The sequence below is a fragment of the Boleophthalmus pectinirostris genome, unplaced genomic scaffold, assembly GCF_026225935.1.
Source record: "Boleophthalmus pectinirostris isolate CB_2022bp ecotype Guang Dong unplaced genomic scaffold, ASM2622593v1 HiC_scaffold_2825, whole genome shotgun sequence".
NCBI lineage: Eukaryota > Metazoa > Chordata > Actinopteri > Gobiiformes > Gobiidae > Boleophthalmus > Boleophthalmus pectinirostris.
In genome coordinates this window covers 1,295,712-1,314,448 of record NW_026571290.1, presented here as the reverse complement: position 1 = coordinate 1,314,448, position 18,737 = coordinate 1,295,712, and the positions used below count along the sequence as shown (strand labels likewise).

Below are 18,737 nucleotides of genomic sequence, written 5' to 3'. Positions count from 1 at the left end.
TCCTCTGTCCTCACTCCTCTGTCCTCTCTCCTCTGTCCTCGTTCTTTTTTCTCTCACAGACTTGACCCAGTTTCACACAAAAAAAAACCTCGTTTGAACTTTCGTCATTTCGCCGAAACGGGAACTTTTCGTGAACCCGTTTCCATGACGACCAAAACCGAAAAGACTCCAGACTTTTCTTCTTGTGTTTTTTTGTTTGTTTTTGTTTTCAGAACCAGAGGAACTCGTCTCCCCTCGTGATTTATCTCCCACACGAAACATTTCTGAACTTGAACCTGTAAAACTTTCCTCTTGAACACGACAGAAGTAAACTGATCTTCTCCTGGATCTGAAGTCATTTCCTGATCGACCGAAGAGTTCAGATGTTCAGATGTTCAGATCTTGAGATGTTTTTTGGGGTTTTTTGTTTTTTTGCGGAGGTTTGTGGTGAGATCGTGGGCGGGCAGGTTTTTCCTTCCTGCAGACGGCGACAGGAAACAGTCAAAAAACACAGAAACAAACATTTAAACATCGACACGAGGACCTGGGTTTAATGAGCAAACTTCACACCAACAACAAAGGCCGGACCTGGACCTGGACCTGGACCTGGACCTGGTCTGGGTCTGGGTCCTGGTCCTGGTCCTGGTTTGAGCCCAGTTTAGTCCTGATTTAGGCTTGATTTGGTCCTGTTCTAGTCCAGCTCTAGGTCCAGTTCAGACCTGGTTTAGTCCTGTTTTAGTCCAGGTTTAGTCCAGTATTATTTCAGTTCTAGGTCCAGTTCTTGGTCCTATTCTAGTCTAGGTTAAGTCCAGGTTTAGTTCCGGGTTTAGTCCAGGTTTAGTTCTGGTTTAGTAGTTCTGGTTTAGTCCAGGTTTTTAGTCCTGTTTTAGTCCAGTTCTGGGTCCAGTTCAGACCTGGTTTAGTCCTGTTTTAGTCTTGGTTTAGTCCAGTATTAGTCCAGTTCTTGGTCCTATTCTAGTCCAGGTTAAGTCCAGGTTTAGTCCAGGTTTAGTCCGGTTTAAGTCCAGGTTTAGTCCAGTTTTAGGCTAGTCCGGTTTAAGTCCAGGTTTAGTCCAGTTTTAGTCCAGGTTAAGTCCAGGTTTAGTCCAGTTTTAGTCCAGGTTTAGTCCAGTTTTATTCCAGGTTTAGTCCGGTTTTAGTCTCAGGTTTAGTCTAGTTTTAGTCCAGGTTTAGTCTCAGTTTAGTTAAGTCCAGTTTGTGTGTGCCCGAAAACTAAAGAGACACCTGGTCCTGGTCCTGGTCCTGGTCCTGGTCTTGGTCCTGGTCCAGGTTTAGTCCCGGTCCCGTCTGATCGTCACTGCGCATGTGTGTCGCTCGTGCCTGTGCTCCCACACACCTGAGCGCGCGCGTGCGTGCTGCGTGCGTCAGCAGGTGGCGGAAGTGTTTTTCTTCCTCGTTCTGCTGAGAAGACGCGAAAACTTCCTCGTGGCTCAAGTCCAAAAACCAAAAGACCGGACCAAAGACCGGACCAGGGACTAAACCCGGACTAAACCCGGACCAGGGACCAGGGACCATGGGGCGCGTCTCCCCGGCCTCTGTCGCTGCTCTTGTTCCGCTTTTGACGCTGATTCTCGGGTTGAGCGGAGCGAGGAGCGCGTACGTCCTGCCCGGAGCCAACATGAACTGTTCCCAACAGGTGAGACCTGGACCAGACCTGGACCAGACCTGGACCAGACCTGGACCAGACCTGGACCAGACCTGGACTAGACCTGGACCAGACCTGGACCAGACCTGGACCAGACCTGGACCAGACCTGGACCAGACCTGGACTAGACCTGGTCTAGACCTGGTCTAGACCTGGTTTAGACCTGGTTTAGTCCTGGTTTAGTCCTGGTTTAGTCCTGGTTTAGTCCTGGTTTAGTCCTGGTTTAGTTTTGGTTTAGTCCTGGGTTAGCTCTGGTTTACTTTTGGTTTAGTTTTGGTTTAGTTCTGGGTTAATGCTGCACTCTGGAACATTCCAGGTAAAACAGTAGAATCTCCATCAGAAAAGTTACATAATGAAGCTTTAACTTTAAAACTCCAGAATCAGACGAACTCTGAGATTTAAACAAACGTTCTTCTGTTGTTCCTGGTTTGTCTCGGAGCTCGAGTCGTGTTTGTTTGTTTGTTTTATTCTGAGTTTGTTCCATCGATAAAACTCCAAACGCTCTGCTCCACCTCGTGATGTCATCAGGTGATCAGCTCCTTTTCCCTTCAGTTCAGTTCAGTTCAGATCAGTGAAGAAACTCCACGACTGAAAAACATCCAGGTGATTCTAGTGCAGGAGTGTGGAGTTTAAAAACACAGTGGAGCACTTCCTGTGTCAGCACACGATGACATCACGAGGTGGGACCCGTGTTCTGACGAGTGTGAGATTAACGTGTGTTTGTCTCTTTTGTGTTTCAGGGTCTGAGCTGCTCGGCCACAGTCAGTGAGTCTCTTTTGTTTTTATTTAGTCCTGGTTCTGGTTTAGGTTTAGACCTGGTTTAGTCCTGTTTGAGTCCTGGTTGAGTTCTGGTTCTGGTCTTGTAGGTAACTGTCTGGACCCGGGTTGGCTCGTGTCTCACTCTTACACTCCGTCTGGTCCGGACCGTTTGGACCTGAGGATCTCGACCCAAACGGACCAAAGAGGAAACCTGCTCCCAGTGATGAGCGCCACCTGGAGGCTCAGGGACGACGGTGAGGACCAGTACTAAGTACTACAAGTACTACAAGTACTACGAATACTACCAGTACTACCAGTACTACCAGTACTTACGTGTAACAGTTCACCTGTTCTCGACAAACGAAAAGCTACAACACAAAATGTAGGATGTGGGAGGATCTATTCACACGGGTGAAATAAAGACATGCAAAAAATAAAGTGCTTTTGGTCAATCCGGCTTTTATTGGACACACGAGAGAGAGAATGACCACATTAACTAATAAACCCCAAACCCCAAATCACAGTGTAACAAAACAACAAAAGGCCGTCTGTTAAAAGTCCACCACACTTCACTTGTTCTTGTGTTTTTGAGAAAACAATGATGTCGTCAACACGAACCAGATCTTTCCCCTCAGTTTTCCCAAGACGATCTCCATCAGTCGTTGGAAAGTAGCCCCAGACCGAAAGGCATGACTTTAAACTGAAGAGGCCCAGGTGGGTGGTCTTGGTGGTCTTGAGTTTGCTCTGTTCATCCATGGCCTCCTGTCAGTGTCCACTCTTTAGGTCCAGGGAGCTGAAATATTGACCTTCCCGAGACTCCAGGATCTCGTGTATTAGGGGCATGGGATCGGCGTCGTGCTGGGTTTTTGCGTTTAAGCCTCTGTAGTTCACACAGAACCGTGGCGTCCCATCTTTTCTTGGAGTGAGGACGACAGGTGAGGACCATGGTGAGGTGGATGGCTCAGTGACATTGTTTTCAAGCATTTGTTGTATCTGTTCTTTGATGACTGCTTGTTTTTGTATTGATACTCTGTTTGCCCTTCTTCGCACCGGCACTTCGTCAGTTGTTATGATTTTGTGTTTATTTACTTGAGTGGCACCGGTGGTCTCAGTCCAAACAGTGGGCCACTTCTGCAGCAGCGGCCGCACCACTTCAGGCTGAGCTTCGAGGAGGGGAATGACAGGTCGGGTTGTTTCGGCTACGTAAAAGTTTACAGGAGGTGCTTTGTGACTCCACTGAAGCATCACTCGGGCCTTGGGGAGAAACGTGTACTCCTTCCCACCAGGCATGATGTATCTTCTGAGGTGTGGCTTCAGGGTAATCTGGGACATAGTCATGAAATCAAGCCCGTGGAGCAGTGGCATGCACAGGTTGTTGTCGGCCAGTACATGAACTTCGAGAGTGCCGTGGAAGTCGTGCAGGTTGAGGAGCAGCGTGGCTTTACCAAGTGCTTTGTTCTCTTGCCCGTTGGCCATGACAAACCTCGAGATTTCACTTGGGGCCAGTACTTCTCCTTCCTTTTTGACTGCGTTCCACAGCGAGAGGCTCATGAGGGAGTAGGTGCAACCTGAGTCAAGGACAACATCCCCTTTGGACCCGCGGAGGCGGATGGGAACGACCAGGAGGGACGGCTCGCCCAGGGCAGAGGCTAGATCGGCACCAGAACTGCGTTGAGTGTTCCCATCAGCTCTGCATCGTTCAGTGGTCTGAGAACCAGGAAGTTTTCACACTGTTCAATAAAGTCTGTGACATCAGAGGAGTTTCTTGACTCTCCAAACTGGGGAAACTCCATGCGAATGGGCGGTCGGGCAGTGGCAGCAGGGACAGTAGGGAAGGTGACGTCTCCAGTTGGTTGGTGAGCAGATGGTACAACAGCTGCAGGCGTGGAGAAACCAGCAGGTCTCCAGGACGATCGGGTTCTGGACTGAGACCTTCTTAGTTCTTCTGCCCACCTCTGATCTCTGCGTTGGAGGCAAGCGGCAACTACCTCATCGAAATGTTGCAGCTTAGAGTCCACATACTCTTTCAGCTTCTCTGGCCGTTCTGTCCGTAGCTGCTCTTAGTCCTTCCTCTCTACATAAAGTACTGTCCACAGCTTCTTTAAGTTGGACCTCCAAGCCACCGACCCTCTGCTTTAAAACATCCAGCTGCTCCATCACCATCTCCACATCTTCATCATCCCCCTCCTCGGCGTTAGCTGCATCTTGATCAGGCTCGTTGAGATACATTGACTCCAGTTGGCTTGTGAGCTCTGATACAAGGCTTTGATTCTGCCTGGAGGTGACATGGCGACAGGGGTCAAGGAGTTGGTGTGGGGTCCTCAAAACATCCCTCTGTATCAGCTTCACGCAGTAAACTTTGGGGTTTTCCATGCTCCTTTTGAGTGTGAATGCAGTTTAGTGTGTGTGAGTGTCGCTTGGAAGTATGTCACTATGTGTAAATGCTTTAGTTGTACTTGTGACTTGTGCGTGAATGAACATAGGTGAGTGTGTAACCGTGTGTAACCGTGTGTAACCGTGTGTAAAGCTACAATAAGTGAGGCTCGGTTCGATCCTGAACGGAGTAAGACAACGTGCATGTGAAAAGTGTGTCTAAACCCGCTAAAAAAACAAGCTGCTGTAAAATTACCGCTGATATAAATGTGAATCTCATCCACGTTCCCCGTACGGGCCACCACTCTAACAAATCACCTGTTCTCGACAAGGGAAGAACTACAACACAAAATGAAGGACGCGGGAGGATCCATTCATGTCAGCGGGGGTAAAAACTTTGGGAACTTTTTGGGGGAAAGTCGCTCAGGACGGTTCTGGTGAAGTGTGGTGGCCTTTTGTTGTTTTGTTACACTGTGATTTGGGGTTTGGGGTTTATTAGTTAATGTGGTCATTCTCTCTCTCGTGTGTCTGGCAATGCCAATAAAAGCCGGATTGACCAAAAGCACTTTATTTTTTGCATGTCTTTATTTCACCCGTGTGAATAGATCCTCCCACGTCCTACATTTTGAGTTGTAGCTTTTTGTTTGTCGAGAACAGGTGAACTGTTACACGAGTAATACAGTACTACAAGTACTAAGAGTACTACAAGTACGAGTAGTACGAGTATTAGGCAGTTTCATGTTCTCTGTGTTGTAGGGAGTATTTTGTTCTCTCTGTGTGTTTGATGGTTGTTCTCTCTGTGTTGTAGGGAGTATTTATTTTTTAAAAGCGTCTGAGCTCCACGTCGTCACCGTGTCCACAAACCAGAACCTGTGTGTGCGCTACTCCTTCAACAACCCCCTCCCCACGAAAGACCTGAGCGGGAACCAGGTACTGGACTAGGACCAGGACCAAGACCAAGACCAGACTAACACCAGTCCTGGACAAGACCAGGGGACCAGGGGACCAGGGGACCAGAGGGACCAGAGACCAGGGGACCAGAGACCAGGGGACCAGAGACCAGGGGACCAGAGACCAGGGGACCAGAGAACCAGAGAACCAGACCAGGACCCAGGACTGACCCGACTGAGACCCGAGACTGAGACCCGAGACTGAGACCCGAGACGAGACTGAGAGACCCGAGACTGAGACCCGAGACTGAGACCGAGACCCGAGACTGAGACCCGAGACTGAGACCCGAGACTGAGACCCGAGACTGAGACCCGAGACTGAGACCCGAGACTGAGAGACCCGAGACTGAGACCCGAGACTGAGACCCGAGACTGAGACCGAGACCGGAGACCGAGACTGAGACCCGAGACTGCGAGACTGGACCCGAGACTCAGACCGAGACAGACCCGAGACTCAGACCCGAGACTCAGACCCGAGACTCAGACCCGGTCTAACCGTGCGTGGTGTCTCCTCAGTGGACGTTGAGTTCAGACGTGGTGGTCCTGGACCCGGGTCAGTCCTACACAGTCTCAGTGGAAAACATCCCCAAAGCAGAACTGGACCACAGCCCGGCCAGTCTGAGCCAGAACCTCAAAGTCCCAGGTACGGACCTCTGACCCCATGACCCTTCTTCTTCTTCTTCTTCTTATTCTTATTGTTCTTATTATTCTTATTATTCTTATTATAGTTTTTATTTTTATTTATTTTTATTTAATTATTTTCTTCTTTTTCTTTCTTTTTCTTTATTACTGCAGGGGGTAAAAAACAGCATATTTATTTTATTTAGTATTATTTTTGTTTTTGCTTTATTTTATTTTTACTATATTTTTACTATCTGCTTTTTCTTTTTATTTGTTTTTATTTTATTGTTTTAAATATTATTATTTATGTGTTTTATTTTATTAATTTATTTTATTATTTAGTTTTTATTTTTCTTCTGGGGGGAATTATTTTTTATTTTTTTTAACTATATTTTTGTTAGCTTCTTATTCTTCTTTTTATTTGTATTACTTTTATTATTATTATCTTTTTATATATTATTTATTGTTATTATTATTATTATATATATATTTTTTTATTCCAGGGGGAAAAAACTGAACACCCTCCTCTGACCCTCTTACTTTTTTTCAATGTGACTTTTTTTTTTTAGTATCATATTTTTATCGTATCAGGAGAAACTCGTGAAAAATGAGAATCTAGTTTCTATTTTCAGTCTTAGATTCTGATTTATATTTTCTGTTGCGTCCCTGGAGTGTTCGGTCTGTTGTTGTTGTTGTTAAAGTGAAGTGTTTGTGTCTGTGTGTTTCAGACTGTTCAGACTCTGTGATGAAGTGGACCAAGCCGTGTATCGACGCCGGTGAGTCTGCCCCAAAAAACCTCCGTCAAAAGATTAAAACGAAACCGACCGACCCTTAAACCCGAACTTTAGTGTCTGTGTCTGACCCCCGACAGTCTTTCTGTTTTTATTGTGACGTTTTAAATCCCAAAACTGATCCCAAAAAAACCAAAAAGAAACGACGTCATCAAGAGTTTTAGAGCTGCACTTTTCTTGTGTTACAGTGCCCCCTAGTGGACACAACGACACACTGAAAACTGGTTTAGTCCTGGTTTAGTCCTGGTTCAGTTTTGGTTCGGTTCTGGTCCTGGTTCGGTCTTGGTCCTGGTTCAGTCCTGGTCTTGTTTCAGGGTTCGGGTGGAGTCCGGACTTGTCTCTGTCTCGGTCGGGTTCTGATCTGACGGTGGAGTTCAGTCCTGATCCTCTGTCTGTTCGATACTTGGTTCTTCTGAGCTGCAAGACCAAGAACCTCAAGAAAGAACCAACCAGAGCCAGGGTGAGCCTGTCTCTGCACCTGCCCTGTCTGCACCTGCCTCTGCACCTGTCTCTGCACCTGTCTGTGTCTGTGTGCACCTGTGTCTGCTGCACCTGTCTGTGTCTGTGCACCTGTCTGTGTCTGCACCTGTCTGTGTCTGCACCTGTCTGTCTGCACCTGTCTGTGTCTGTGCTGTCTGTGTCTGCACCTGTCTGTCTGCACCTGCCTCTGCACCTGTCTGTCTGTCTGTCTGTGTCTCTGCACCTGTCTGACCTGCTCTGCACCTGTCTCTGCACCTGTCTGTCTGTGACCTGTCCTGTCTGCACCTGTCTCTGCACCTGTCTCTGTCTGCACCTGTCTGTCTGCACCTGTCTGTCTCTGCACCTGTCTCTGCACCTGCTTCTGCACCTGTCTGTGTCTGCACCTGTCTGTCTCTGCACCTGCCTCTGCACCTGTCTGCTGCACCTGTCTGTGTCTTGCACCTGTCTGTCTGCACCTGCTGCGTCTGCACCTGTCTGCTCTGCACCTGTCTGTGTCTGTGCACCTGTCTGTGTCTCTGCACCTGCCTCTGCACCTGCCTCTGCACCTGTCTCTGCACCTGCCTCTGCACCTGTCTGTGTCTGCACCTGTCTGTGTCTCTGCACCTGCCTCTGCACCTGTCTGTGTCTGTGTCTCTGCACCTGTCTGTGTCTCTGCTGTCCTGCTCTGCACCTGTCTGTGTCTCTGCACCTGCTGCACCTGCTCTGCACCTGTCTGTGTCTCTGCACCTGCCTCTGCACCTGTCTGTCTCTGCACCTGTCTGCTCTGCACCTGCCTCTGCACCTGTCTGTCTCTGCACCTCTGCACCTGTCTGCACCTGTCTGTCTCTGCACCTGTCTGTGTCTCTGCACCTGTCTGTGTCTCTGCACTGTGTCTCACCTGTCTCTGTCTCTGCACCTGTCTCTGTCTCTGTGCACCTGTCTGTGTCTGTGCACCTGTCTGTGTCTCTGCACCTGTCTGTCTCCTGCCTCTGCACCTGTCTGTGTCTCTGCACCTGTCTGCGCCTGCCTCTGCACCTGCCTCTGCACCTGCCTCTGCACCTGTCTGTCTCTGCACCTGTGTCTCTGCACCTGTCTGCACCTGTGTGTGCCCTCTGCGCCTGTCTCTGCACTGTCAGTGTCTCTGCACCTGTGTGTCTCTGCACCTGCCTCTGCACCTGTCTTTCTCTGTGTCTGTCTCTGCACTGCCTCTGCACCTGTCTGTGTCTCCACCTGTGTGCGCCTGTCTCTGCACCTGTCTGTGTCTCTGCACCTGTGTGCGCCTGTCTCTGCACCTGTGTGTCTCTGCACCTGTGTGCCCTGTCTGTGTCCTGTGTCTGTGTCTGTGTCTCTGCACCTGTCTGCACCTGCCTGCGCCTCCTGTCCTGTCTGTGCGCCTGTCTCTGCGCCTGTCTGTCTCTGCGCCTGCCTGTGCACCTGTCTGATGGTCCTGTCTGTGCACCTGTCTGATGGTCCTGTCTGTGCACCTGTCTGTCTACAGAACAGTTCCAGACTCAGCCCTCCTTTTCCCTGCACTTCTGGTCCTGCTGCCAAGTCCACGTCGAGGTACGAGTCCGACCCCGGGTCACTGTGTGTGTGTGTGTGAAGTGTCTGTGTGTGTGTGTGTGTGTGAAGTGTCCCTGTCTGTGTGTGTGTGTGTGTGAAGTGTGTGTGTGTGTGTGAAGTGTCCCTGTGTGTGTGTGTGTGTGTGTGTGTGTGAAGTGTCCCTGTGTGTGTGTGTGTTGAGTGTCCCCTGTGTGTGTGTGTGTGAAGTGTCCCTGTGTGTGTGTGTGAAGTGTCCCTGTCTGTGTGTGTGTGTGTGTGAAGTGTCCCTGTCTGTGTGTGTGTGTGTGAAGTGTCCCTGTCTGTGTGTGTGTGTGTGAAGTGTCCCTGTCTGTGTGTGTGAAGTGTCCCTGTGTGTGTGACAGGTGCTGTCTCATTTTCCTGGTTGTGGGAACGACTGTCGCAGACACAAGAAAACCATCGACATGTGTCAAATCAACAAGACGGAGACGGAGACGACAGGTGAGCCCCGCCCTTTATGCACTCAGCCACGCCCCTTTGTCCCTTAGCCCCGCCCCTTTGTCCTCATTGGTGTTTTTCATGATGATGCCACAAAACTGTGTGTGGGGTTTAAAATACAACCGGTTTAGTCCTGCTTTAGTCCTGCTTTAGTCCTGCTTTAGTCCTGGTTTAGACCTGGTTTAGACCTGGTTTAGACCTGGTTTAGACCTGGTTTAGACCTGGTTTAGACCTGGTTTAGTCCTGGTTTAGACCTGGTTTAGACCTGGTTTATAAAACTAACATCTGTCTGATAATAAATAATAAAACAAACAGCAACTTTATTTTATTTTATTATTGTTTATTTTGTAATTTTTTTTTATTTTTTTTTATTATGTTATTATTAGCTTCTTTTTAAAAATTATTATTTTTAGTTAATTTATTTTTTTTTATTTCGTTTTTTTATTTTTCTTTCGAGGAAAAAAAAAACACTTGTCTGATGATAATAATAACAAAACGACCACGGCTTTATTATTATTATTATTATTATTATTATTATTTGTTTATTATTATCATTATTTGTTCATTATTATTATTATTTTTAATTAATTTTTTTTTATTAGCTTCTTATTTTTTATTATTTAAATTTTTTATTATTTTTATTTAGTATGTATTTTTAATTGTTTTATTTATTTATTCTTCCCGGGGAGGGAAAAAAAAAAAAAAAAAAACTGTCTGTGATCAGTGCAGCCCTGTGTGATGTCACGTAGTACTTTAAATCAGAGTTTGTTGTAAAACTGCCCGGTAACAGCAGATGGCGCTGTTCCTGATTGGCCGTTTAGTTTCACTTTCTCTTTGTCTGTTGACAGGTGAGTGGCGCCCCCAGTCTGTGGCTCTGGGGGCGTCGGCTCTGGTTCTGCTGCTGCTCGGAGTCTGTGTCACCGTCATCGTCTGCAGAAGAAGAGGTATACGCCTTTTCGATATATCGGCAGACTCGCTTTAGTGCAGTATCGATATCGTGAGCTTCTACAGTATCGATATTTTGGTACAGTATCAATATATTGAGCTGCTGCAGTATTGATATCGCGGACTGCTGGAGTATCGATATATCGGCAGACTCATTTTGGTGCAGTATCGATATTGTGAGCTGCTGCAGTATCGATATATTGGCAGACTCGCTTTAGTGCAGTATCAATATCGTGAGCTGCTGCAGTATCGATATTGTGAGCTGCTGCAGTATCGATATTGTGAGCTGCTGGAGTATCGATATATCGGCAGACTCATTTTGGTGCAGTATCGATATCGTGAGCTGCTGTAGTATCGATGTATTGAGCTGCTGCAGTATCGATATCGTGGACTGCTGGAGTATCGATATATCAGCAGACTCTCTTTGGTGTAGTATCGATGTGTTGGGCTGCTGCAGTATCGATATATCGGCAGAAGTCGACGCAGAATCAGTTTTACTGATTTGGAAAACGTTTTTGTCGTCGTTTTGTCCGGAACGTTCCGCAGTGTGACATTAAACCTTTCTGTCTCCACGGAGACCAAAGCCAGAGGGTGTTCCAGGTCAGATCTGTGGAGAGGCGAGCCCGCTCACAGTCAGTAGAGCCGTCTAAAGTCACACCGCGGAACATTCCGGACAGAACAGGTGACGAAACCCAAATTTGAATTTAATCGGAGTCTGTGTGTTTCTCCAAACGCTCTGGTCCACCTCGTGATGTCATGAGGTGGTGGTGGGTGTTGTTCTCCCTCGTGATGTCATGAGGTGGTGGTGGGTGTTGTTCTCCCCCTCGTGATGTCATGAGGTGGTGGTGGGTGTTGTTCTCCCCCTCGTGATGTCATGAGGTGGTGGTGGGTGTTGTTGTCCACCTCGTGATGTCATGAGGTGGTGGTGGGTGTTGTTCTCCCCCTCGTGATGTCATGAGGTGGTGGTGGGTGTTGTTCTCCCCCTCGTGATGTCATGAGGTGGTGGTGGGTGTTTCTCCACCTCGTGATGTCATGAGGTGGTGGTGGGTGTCGTTGTCCTTGCTCTGGCTCCTGAGCTTCGTGTCTCCTCCTGCAGGTCGACCTGAGGCGCGGCAGGACTTGGGCTCGGTCCCGGTGGAGGAGAAACATCTGGAGGAGCGCCCCACCCTCCTCCTGATCTACTCCAGAGACCACCCGCTCTTCCTCCACGTGGTGCTCCAGCTCGCCGCCTTCCTCCAGGCCCAGTGCGGCGTCCTGGTCTGACCCTCTTCATCCCTCGCTCCTCCTCCTCCTCTTCATCATCTCTCTATCCTCCTCTTCATCCCTCGCTCCTCCTCCTCCTCTTCATCATCTCTCTATCCTCCTCTTGATCATCATCACTCCTCCTCTTCATCATCCGTCTCTCCTGTGCTCCTTAGTTTCTTCTGGACCTTCTCTCCTCCTCTTCATCATCTCACTCCTCCTCCTCTTCATCCATCTCTCCTGTGCTCCTCAGGTTCTTCTGGACCTTCTCTCCTCCTCTTCATCATCTCTCTCTCCTCTTCTTCATCATCATCGCTCCTCCTCCTCTTCATCCCTCACTCCTCCTCCTCTTCATCCTTCTCTCCTGTGCTCCTCAGGTTCTTCTGGACCTTCTCGACTCGTCCTCGGTTTCTCAGTACGGCGTTTTTCGGTGGCTGGAGCTTCAGAGGCAGAAGCTCCGTCCGACCGATAAGATCCTGGTTCTTTGTTCTCGCGGCGTCCAGTCGAAGTGGAGGTCCATGTGCGGTCAGGGTCAGGTGGTCCACCAGCCGGACGACCTGATCGGGCCGTTCCTCAGCCTGTTCCTGTCGGACATGCACACGCCGGGCTCCAGGGGAAGGTACCGGACTAGAGCTTTAATCTCTGTTTGAACAGTTTGATGTTTCAGATTCAGGTAAACGTGTCTGTGACCTGAGCTTCTCTTTTCCACTGTGGAAACGGTTTTGTTGATAAAATCGTGGGTCAAGTGATTTTATTTATTTTTTCCTGTCCGAGCTCAACCCTCGACTCTCTCCAACCAGTGTCTCCGCTCAGTTTCATTTCTCTCCAGAGACTAGATCAGAATCAGAAAACACTAAACCAGACGCGTCAAACTCATTTTGTTCCGGGGTCGTGTCCAACCGACTCTGATCCCAAAGTGTCTGGATCAGAAAACTCATGTCATATAAACCCCAAAAATAACAATAAGTTCAAATATTTGTGCAGAGAAACACAAATCTATTACAGAAATCTTTTTAAATTGATGAACTTTTTCTTTTACAAAATATTATAATATTATGAACAACCTGAAACTTTAAGAAAAATACAATTTCAACACAAAGTTTTAACATGAACTTGTGCATTTCATAGAATTTAGTCATGTTTTATGTTTTTTTTGTTGTTTGTTTTTTTCAGACCTAGAGTTTTGTTTTCATACCTGACAGTTTCGTCGTCTTCAGAGTCTCGTGATGTTTCTGTGTCGTGTCGCTCAGTTGATTTAAACATGTCTCGTCACTGTTTTCCTCTCGGTGGAGGCAGGACGACAGCGCCACCTGCAGTCGCACTTCCTCGGGACAGAATCTCAGGTGTGTGAGAGTAAAAAAGCCCCTCGTCCCGGTTTATCGTCCCGTGGGAACATTTCTGTATTATTTAAAACAGCGAAGGACGTGCACACGAGCAACAAAACACAAAGCAGAACGAGAACTTCTGAACCACATTCAGGACGGGGACGGAGCAAACATCGTCGCTGGATTAAAGAGGCAATTGAAATACATAAATGTTCCCACGGGACGATAAACCGGGACGAGGGGCTTTTTTACTCTCACACACCTGGATTCTGTCCTGAGGAAGTGCGACTGCAGGTGGCGCTGTCGTCCTGCCTCCACCGAGAGGAAAACAGAGACAAAACCTGTTTAAATCAACTGAGCGACACGACACAGAAACATCACGAGACTCTGAGGAAGACGCGAGTGAACAGTCGAAACTGTCAGGGATGAAAACTAAACTCTAGGTCTGAAGGTCTCCCTCTCTTCTCTCCGTCTCTTGTCCAGGTACATCGCGGCGTTCTTCGAGGACTTGAGTTCGGAGCGAGACGTTCCTTCGTTCTTCGACATCGCCGTCAAGTACAAACTCATGAAGCACTTCGAGGAGCTTTACTTCCGCCTCCTCGACCTGGAGAAGTACGAACCGCGGCGAGTCAACCACGTCCCGGGCATCGGGCCGGACGAGTACCACCGCTGCCCGTCCGGCCGCTCGCTGCAGAGCGCCGTCCACGCCTTCGCCGCCTTCCAGCTCCAACACCCCGACTGGTTCGAAAACGCCGACGCCGAAGAAGCCGACGAGTCCAGCCCGTTCATCGAAAACACGCCGCTCCCGCAGATCCTGGAGTGCGCGCCCATCGTCCGAGACCCCGCCCCCATTTTCACCCACGACGTTTTGGTGAACGAGACGGCGCCGCATTTTTACATCGCCGAACCCGAAGTGAAACGGGAAGCGCCGATTTCGCTGAACGAGCCTCTCCCGACGGCGCTCGCTCCCGACCGATCGGTGCTGGAGCTGCGGCCGAATCCGCGACCAAACATGGACATATTTAAATCTGAGGTTGTTCCGAACGCGGCGATGCAGATTCCCGTCGAGGACGAAGAGGAGGAGGCGGAGTCTGGGGCGGAGTCCGGGTTGAGGGCTGGGCAGAATGCGGAGTGGGCGGAGTCCGGGGTGAGGGTGGGACAGAGCGCGGAGTGGGCGGAGTCCGGGGTGAGGGCGGGACAGAGCGCGGAGTGGGCGGAGTCTGGGGTGAGCGCGTGGCGTAGCTCGGAGGCGGCGGAGTCCGGCGTGAGCGTGGAGCAGAGCGAGGAGGAAGCGGCGAGCGTCCCGTGCCTCAAGCCGCTGGAGGAGGGGGCGGAGTCTAAGGGCCAGAGCTCCGCCTCCGATCAGGGCTACAGCTCCAGGGTGTGGACGGAGCCGGACTCGGAGCACATGAGGGCGCTGCTGAAGCTGCAGCAGGAGCTGATGAGCGAATACTGTCGTTTCGAGGTGGAGTGACGTCGCTCGACACGACGACGCTCGCGACGACGCTCGCACAAACTGTTTGACAAAAATCTCATCTCGTTTTATCACGTTTGTTTATAATTTTACTTTGTACTTGGGAAGCAGAGACGTAAGCAGAGGCAGGAAACTCGTCTGAAGACGTACGAGAAAAAAGATCATAAATTGTGGCCTTAAATTATTATTTCATTCTTACGTTTGAGTTAATTCGTACACTTCACTTCAGGGTCAGACCAATAATCTGACCACACAGTCGAGATGCTGGACTAACTTGTAACATGTTCAGGATAAACTAGGGCCCCATTCACACTAGTGTGTATGTGAGTGGTGTTGTTGTGTGTACAGTGTTGGTTCACACTAGTGTGTATGTTGGTCCAGATGTGATGGGGACTGTGGGACTCCTGAAAACTCTGATACTCTGATGTGTGTCTGTCACCGCCGAGTCTAAGACACACAATATGTGTCCATTCACATAAACGTGTGTCTGTGTGTACGACCTGCACATGTGTAATGTGTGAAAAGTTTCACATGAACCAACACAACAGAAACACAGAACAGACTGAGCATCAGCAGAACACCCCTCTGACACAGAGAGAACACCCCTCTGTCACACAGAGAGAACACCCCTCTGTCACACAGAGAGAACACCCCTCTGTCACAGAGAGAACACCCCTCTGACACAGAGAGAACACACCCTCTGTCACAGAGAGAACACACCCCTCTGTCACAGAGAGAACACCCCTCTGACACAGAGAGACACAGAGAGAGACACACCCCCTCTGTCACAGAGAGAAACACCCCTCTGACACAGAGAGAACACCCCTCTCTGTCACACACCTCTGTCACAGAGAACACCCCTCTGACACAGGGAGAACACCCCTCTGTCACACAGAGAGAACACCCCTCTGTCACAGAGAGAACACCCCTCTGTCACACAGAGAGAACACCCCTCTGTCACACAGAGAGAACACCCCTCTGTCACACAGAGAGAACACCCCTCTGACACACAGAGAGAACACCCCTCTGTCACACAGAGAGAACACCCCTCTGTCACAGAGAGAACACCCCTGACAGAGAGAACACCCCTCTGTCACAGAGAGAGAACACCCCTCTGTCACACAGAAGAGAACACCCCTCTGACACACAGAGAGAACACCCCTCTGTCACACAGAGAGAACACCCTCTGTCACAGAGAGAGAACACCCCTCTGTCACAGAGAGAACACCCTCTGACACAGAGAGAGAACACCCCTCTGTCACAGAGAGAACACCCCTCTGTCACAGAGAGAACACCCCTCTGTCACAGAGAGAACACCCCTCTGACACACAGAGAGAACACCCCTCTGTCACAGAGAGAGAACACCCCTCTGACACAGAGAGAAACACCCCTCTGTCACAGAGAGAGAACACCCCTCTGACACAGAGAGAGAACACCCCTCTGTCACAGAGAGAAACACCCCTCTGACACAGAGAGAACACCCCTGAGAGAACACCCCTCTGACACAGAGAGAGAACACCCCTCTGTCACAGAGAGAACACCCCTCTGACACAGAGAGAGAACACCCCTCTGTCACACAGAGAGAACACCCCTCTGTCTGTCACAGAGAGAACACCCCTCGTCACACAGAGAGAACACCCCTCTGTCACACAGAGAGAACACCCCTCTGTCACACAGAGAGAACACCCCTCTGTCACAGAGGAGAACACCCCTCTGACACAGAGAGAACACCCCTCTCTGACACAGGGAGAACACCCCTCTGTCACAGGGAGAACACCCCTCTGTCACAGGAGAACACCCCTCTGACACCCCTCTGACACAGAGAGAAACACCCTCTGACACAGGAGAACACCCCTCTGTCACAGAGAGAGAGAGAACACTCATATGAGTCTCTGTGTCCTTTAGTCCAACACAAACTGAACCACATCAGACACAAGAAACAACAGTTTTTTTCACACACATTCGTTTATGTAAATGAGTCATGTGACTTCAGTTTAGTTTCAGATGTGTAAGTTTGTGGACACGTCGTTTCTGATCCGCTGATACATGGATTAGTTTCTGTGTAAACAGAGACTCTGTGGGTGGAAATCCACAAACACCAGAAGAAGAAAATCTAAACTTTGCAAGACTTTGGGGGCAGGAGAGTTACTTGGAAATGCAAAAAATGTGCAGAATCTAAACTTTGTCATTAGCAGGACTGAACCAGGACTGAACCAGGACTGAACCAGGACTGAACCAGGACTGAACCAGGACTGAACCAGGACTAAACCAGGACTAAACCAGGACTGAACCTAGTTTATTTCTCTGAGTTCACAGATGGTTTATCCTCAGCGTTAAAGTCCAGCATCTCTACTGTTTAAATAAAACGTGGGAAACATTTACATTTTGTGGGAAGGAAACCGTAATCTGAGGCCACGACTGAGTGTCTTTTTTTCACGTTTGTCATCGGGAACTTTGACTCGTTGCTATAATGAAGAAATATTTGTGTATTGATCTTTGTTGATCTTTGACCTTCTTTGTCACTTCCTGTTTTCTGCCTTTTTATCATGAACCTAAATTAAAGTGTCGTGCAAAAGGCCAAAGGAAAAAAATACAACCACAAGATTAAACGAGACCAGAAAGGATTTGTACTGACTTGTTTTTCTATGAACTGTTTTCTTTTTTTTTTACTCTTTGTGATTCTATTTTATGAATTTATATCCTGAATTGAATCTGAATTCACTGATGACGATGTAAATATTTTGTTCTGTCGACTCTTTGAGCTCGTGACAATTAACTGGAATAACTGAGAACCTGATGATTGAAGTGTTTGTATTTGAATCGTCGTGATCTGAACTCCAAAAGATTTTTTTATAACAAAGACGACGCCGATATAGATTGATTATTTTTCATAAATAAAACGCTGTAAAAGTTGTCAGGCTCTGGGTTTTAATCATTATTTTGGTTCAATTGTGTTGAAAAGAGAAACAGTCACAAGTCAAACACCAAAACACCGACGAGCTGCAGATCCACGACGGACGAGCCGCCGACGCTCAGAGTTTAGTTGGATCGAGTATCGGCTTCCAGGATATCGGTTCAGTCGATTTCCCATTTTAGAGACGATTAGAGAGACAATAGAGGCTTTGCACCGTCACATGTTCCCATGGCAACGGTACCTACGCCGCCATGACACCGGACACACTATGTCACTGACTTCAGCAGCGTCGGAGAAACATGGGCAGGTTTTGTTGTGTATTTGGTTGTTCTAGACGCTCTGAAAGGGATAAAATGATTCATTTCTTCACTGTTCCTCTGGAAATGACTCATCAGGATCAAACAAGAGAATTATTGAAAAAAGACGTGAATTATGTCTAGAAACATAAACCATGAAGAGATTTCCAATGGTCCCATCAAGACACCTGAAGTTTCATCAAGATATTTACTATTTAAACTGTTTCATAGTTTATTTAATGAGAGAAGCACATTTACTGAACTAAAATGTCATTAATTTATCCAGGAAAACCCACAATAGTTTACGATTCAACGAACCCACACTGGCTCCTGTGATCAACACGACGCACGAGTCGAAGAGTCTGTGAGCCGAACCTCGAAAGAATCGACCATGAAAAGATCCTCACCAACGTTAGAAAGATCCACTCACAAAAAGAGATTAATTCTAGAAGACAAAGTTGTGGATAAACAAGACAATAAAGAAAACATGGTCCTACGACGAGTGACATGTTTATATGTGCTGGAACATACAGTTTCTACTGCCACTCACACTGCAAATGTTTTCTTTTTACATTTTAGTTCAGTAAATGTGCTTCTCTCATTAAATAAACTATCAAACTATTTAAATAACAAACACCTTGATGAAAGTGACGTGAGTGTGTCTTGATGGGACCATTGGAAATCTCTTCGTGGTTTATTTTCTCTAGACATAATTCCCGTTTTTTTTCAATAATTCCCTTATTTGATCCTGATGAGTCATTTCCAGAGGAACAGCGAAGAAACGATTCATTTTATCTCTTTCAGAGCGTCTAGAACAACAAATACACAACAAAACCTGCCCATGTTTCTGCGACGCTGCTGAAGTCAGTCACACAGTGTGTCCGGGGTCATGGCGGCGTAGGGACCGTTGCCATGGGAACACGT

At 48.1% G+C, this 18,737-nt stretch overlaps 1 protein-coding gene across 1 annotated transcript; it reads left to right on the top strand.

Moving 5' to 3' along the window:
* The first annotated feature begins 1,276 nt into the window (after positions 1 to 1,276).
* Positions 1,277 to 15,265, top strand: il17ra1a (interleukin 17 receptor A1a). Its single transcript, XM_055159912.1, is given in 14 exon segments — positions 1,277 to 1,636; positions 2,386 to 2,410; positions 2,512 to 2,658; positions 5,586 to 5,707; positions 6,244 to 6,370; positions 7,077 to 7,124; positions 7,454 to 7,599; positions 9,097 to 9,161; positions 9,524 to 9,620; positions 10,466 to 10,561; positions 11,659 to 11,706; positions 11,709 to 11,819; positions 12,182 to 12,423; positions 13,613 to 15,265. Coding segments are annotated over 14 exon segments (2,388 nt in total). The 5' UTR covers positions 1,277 to 1,513; the 3' UTR covers positions 14,604 to 15,265.
* The last annotated feature ends 3,472 nt before the right edge of the window (positions 15,266 to 18,737 follow it).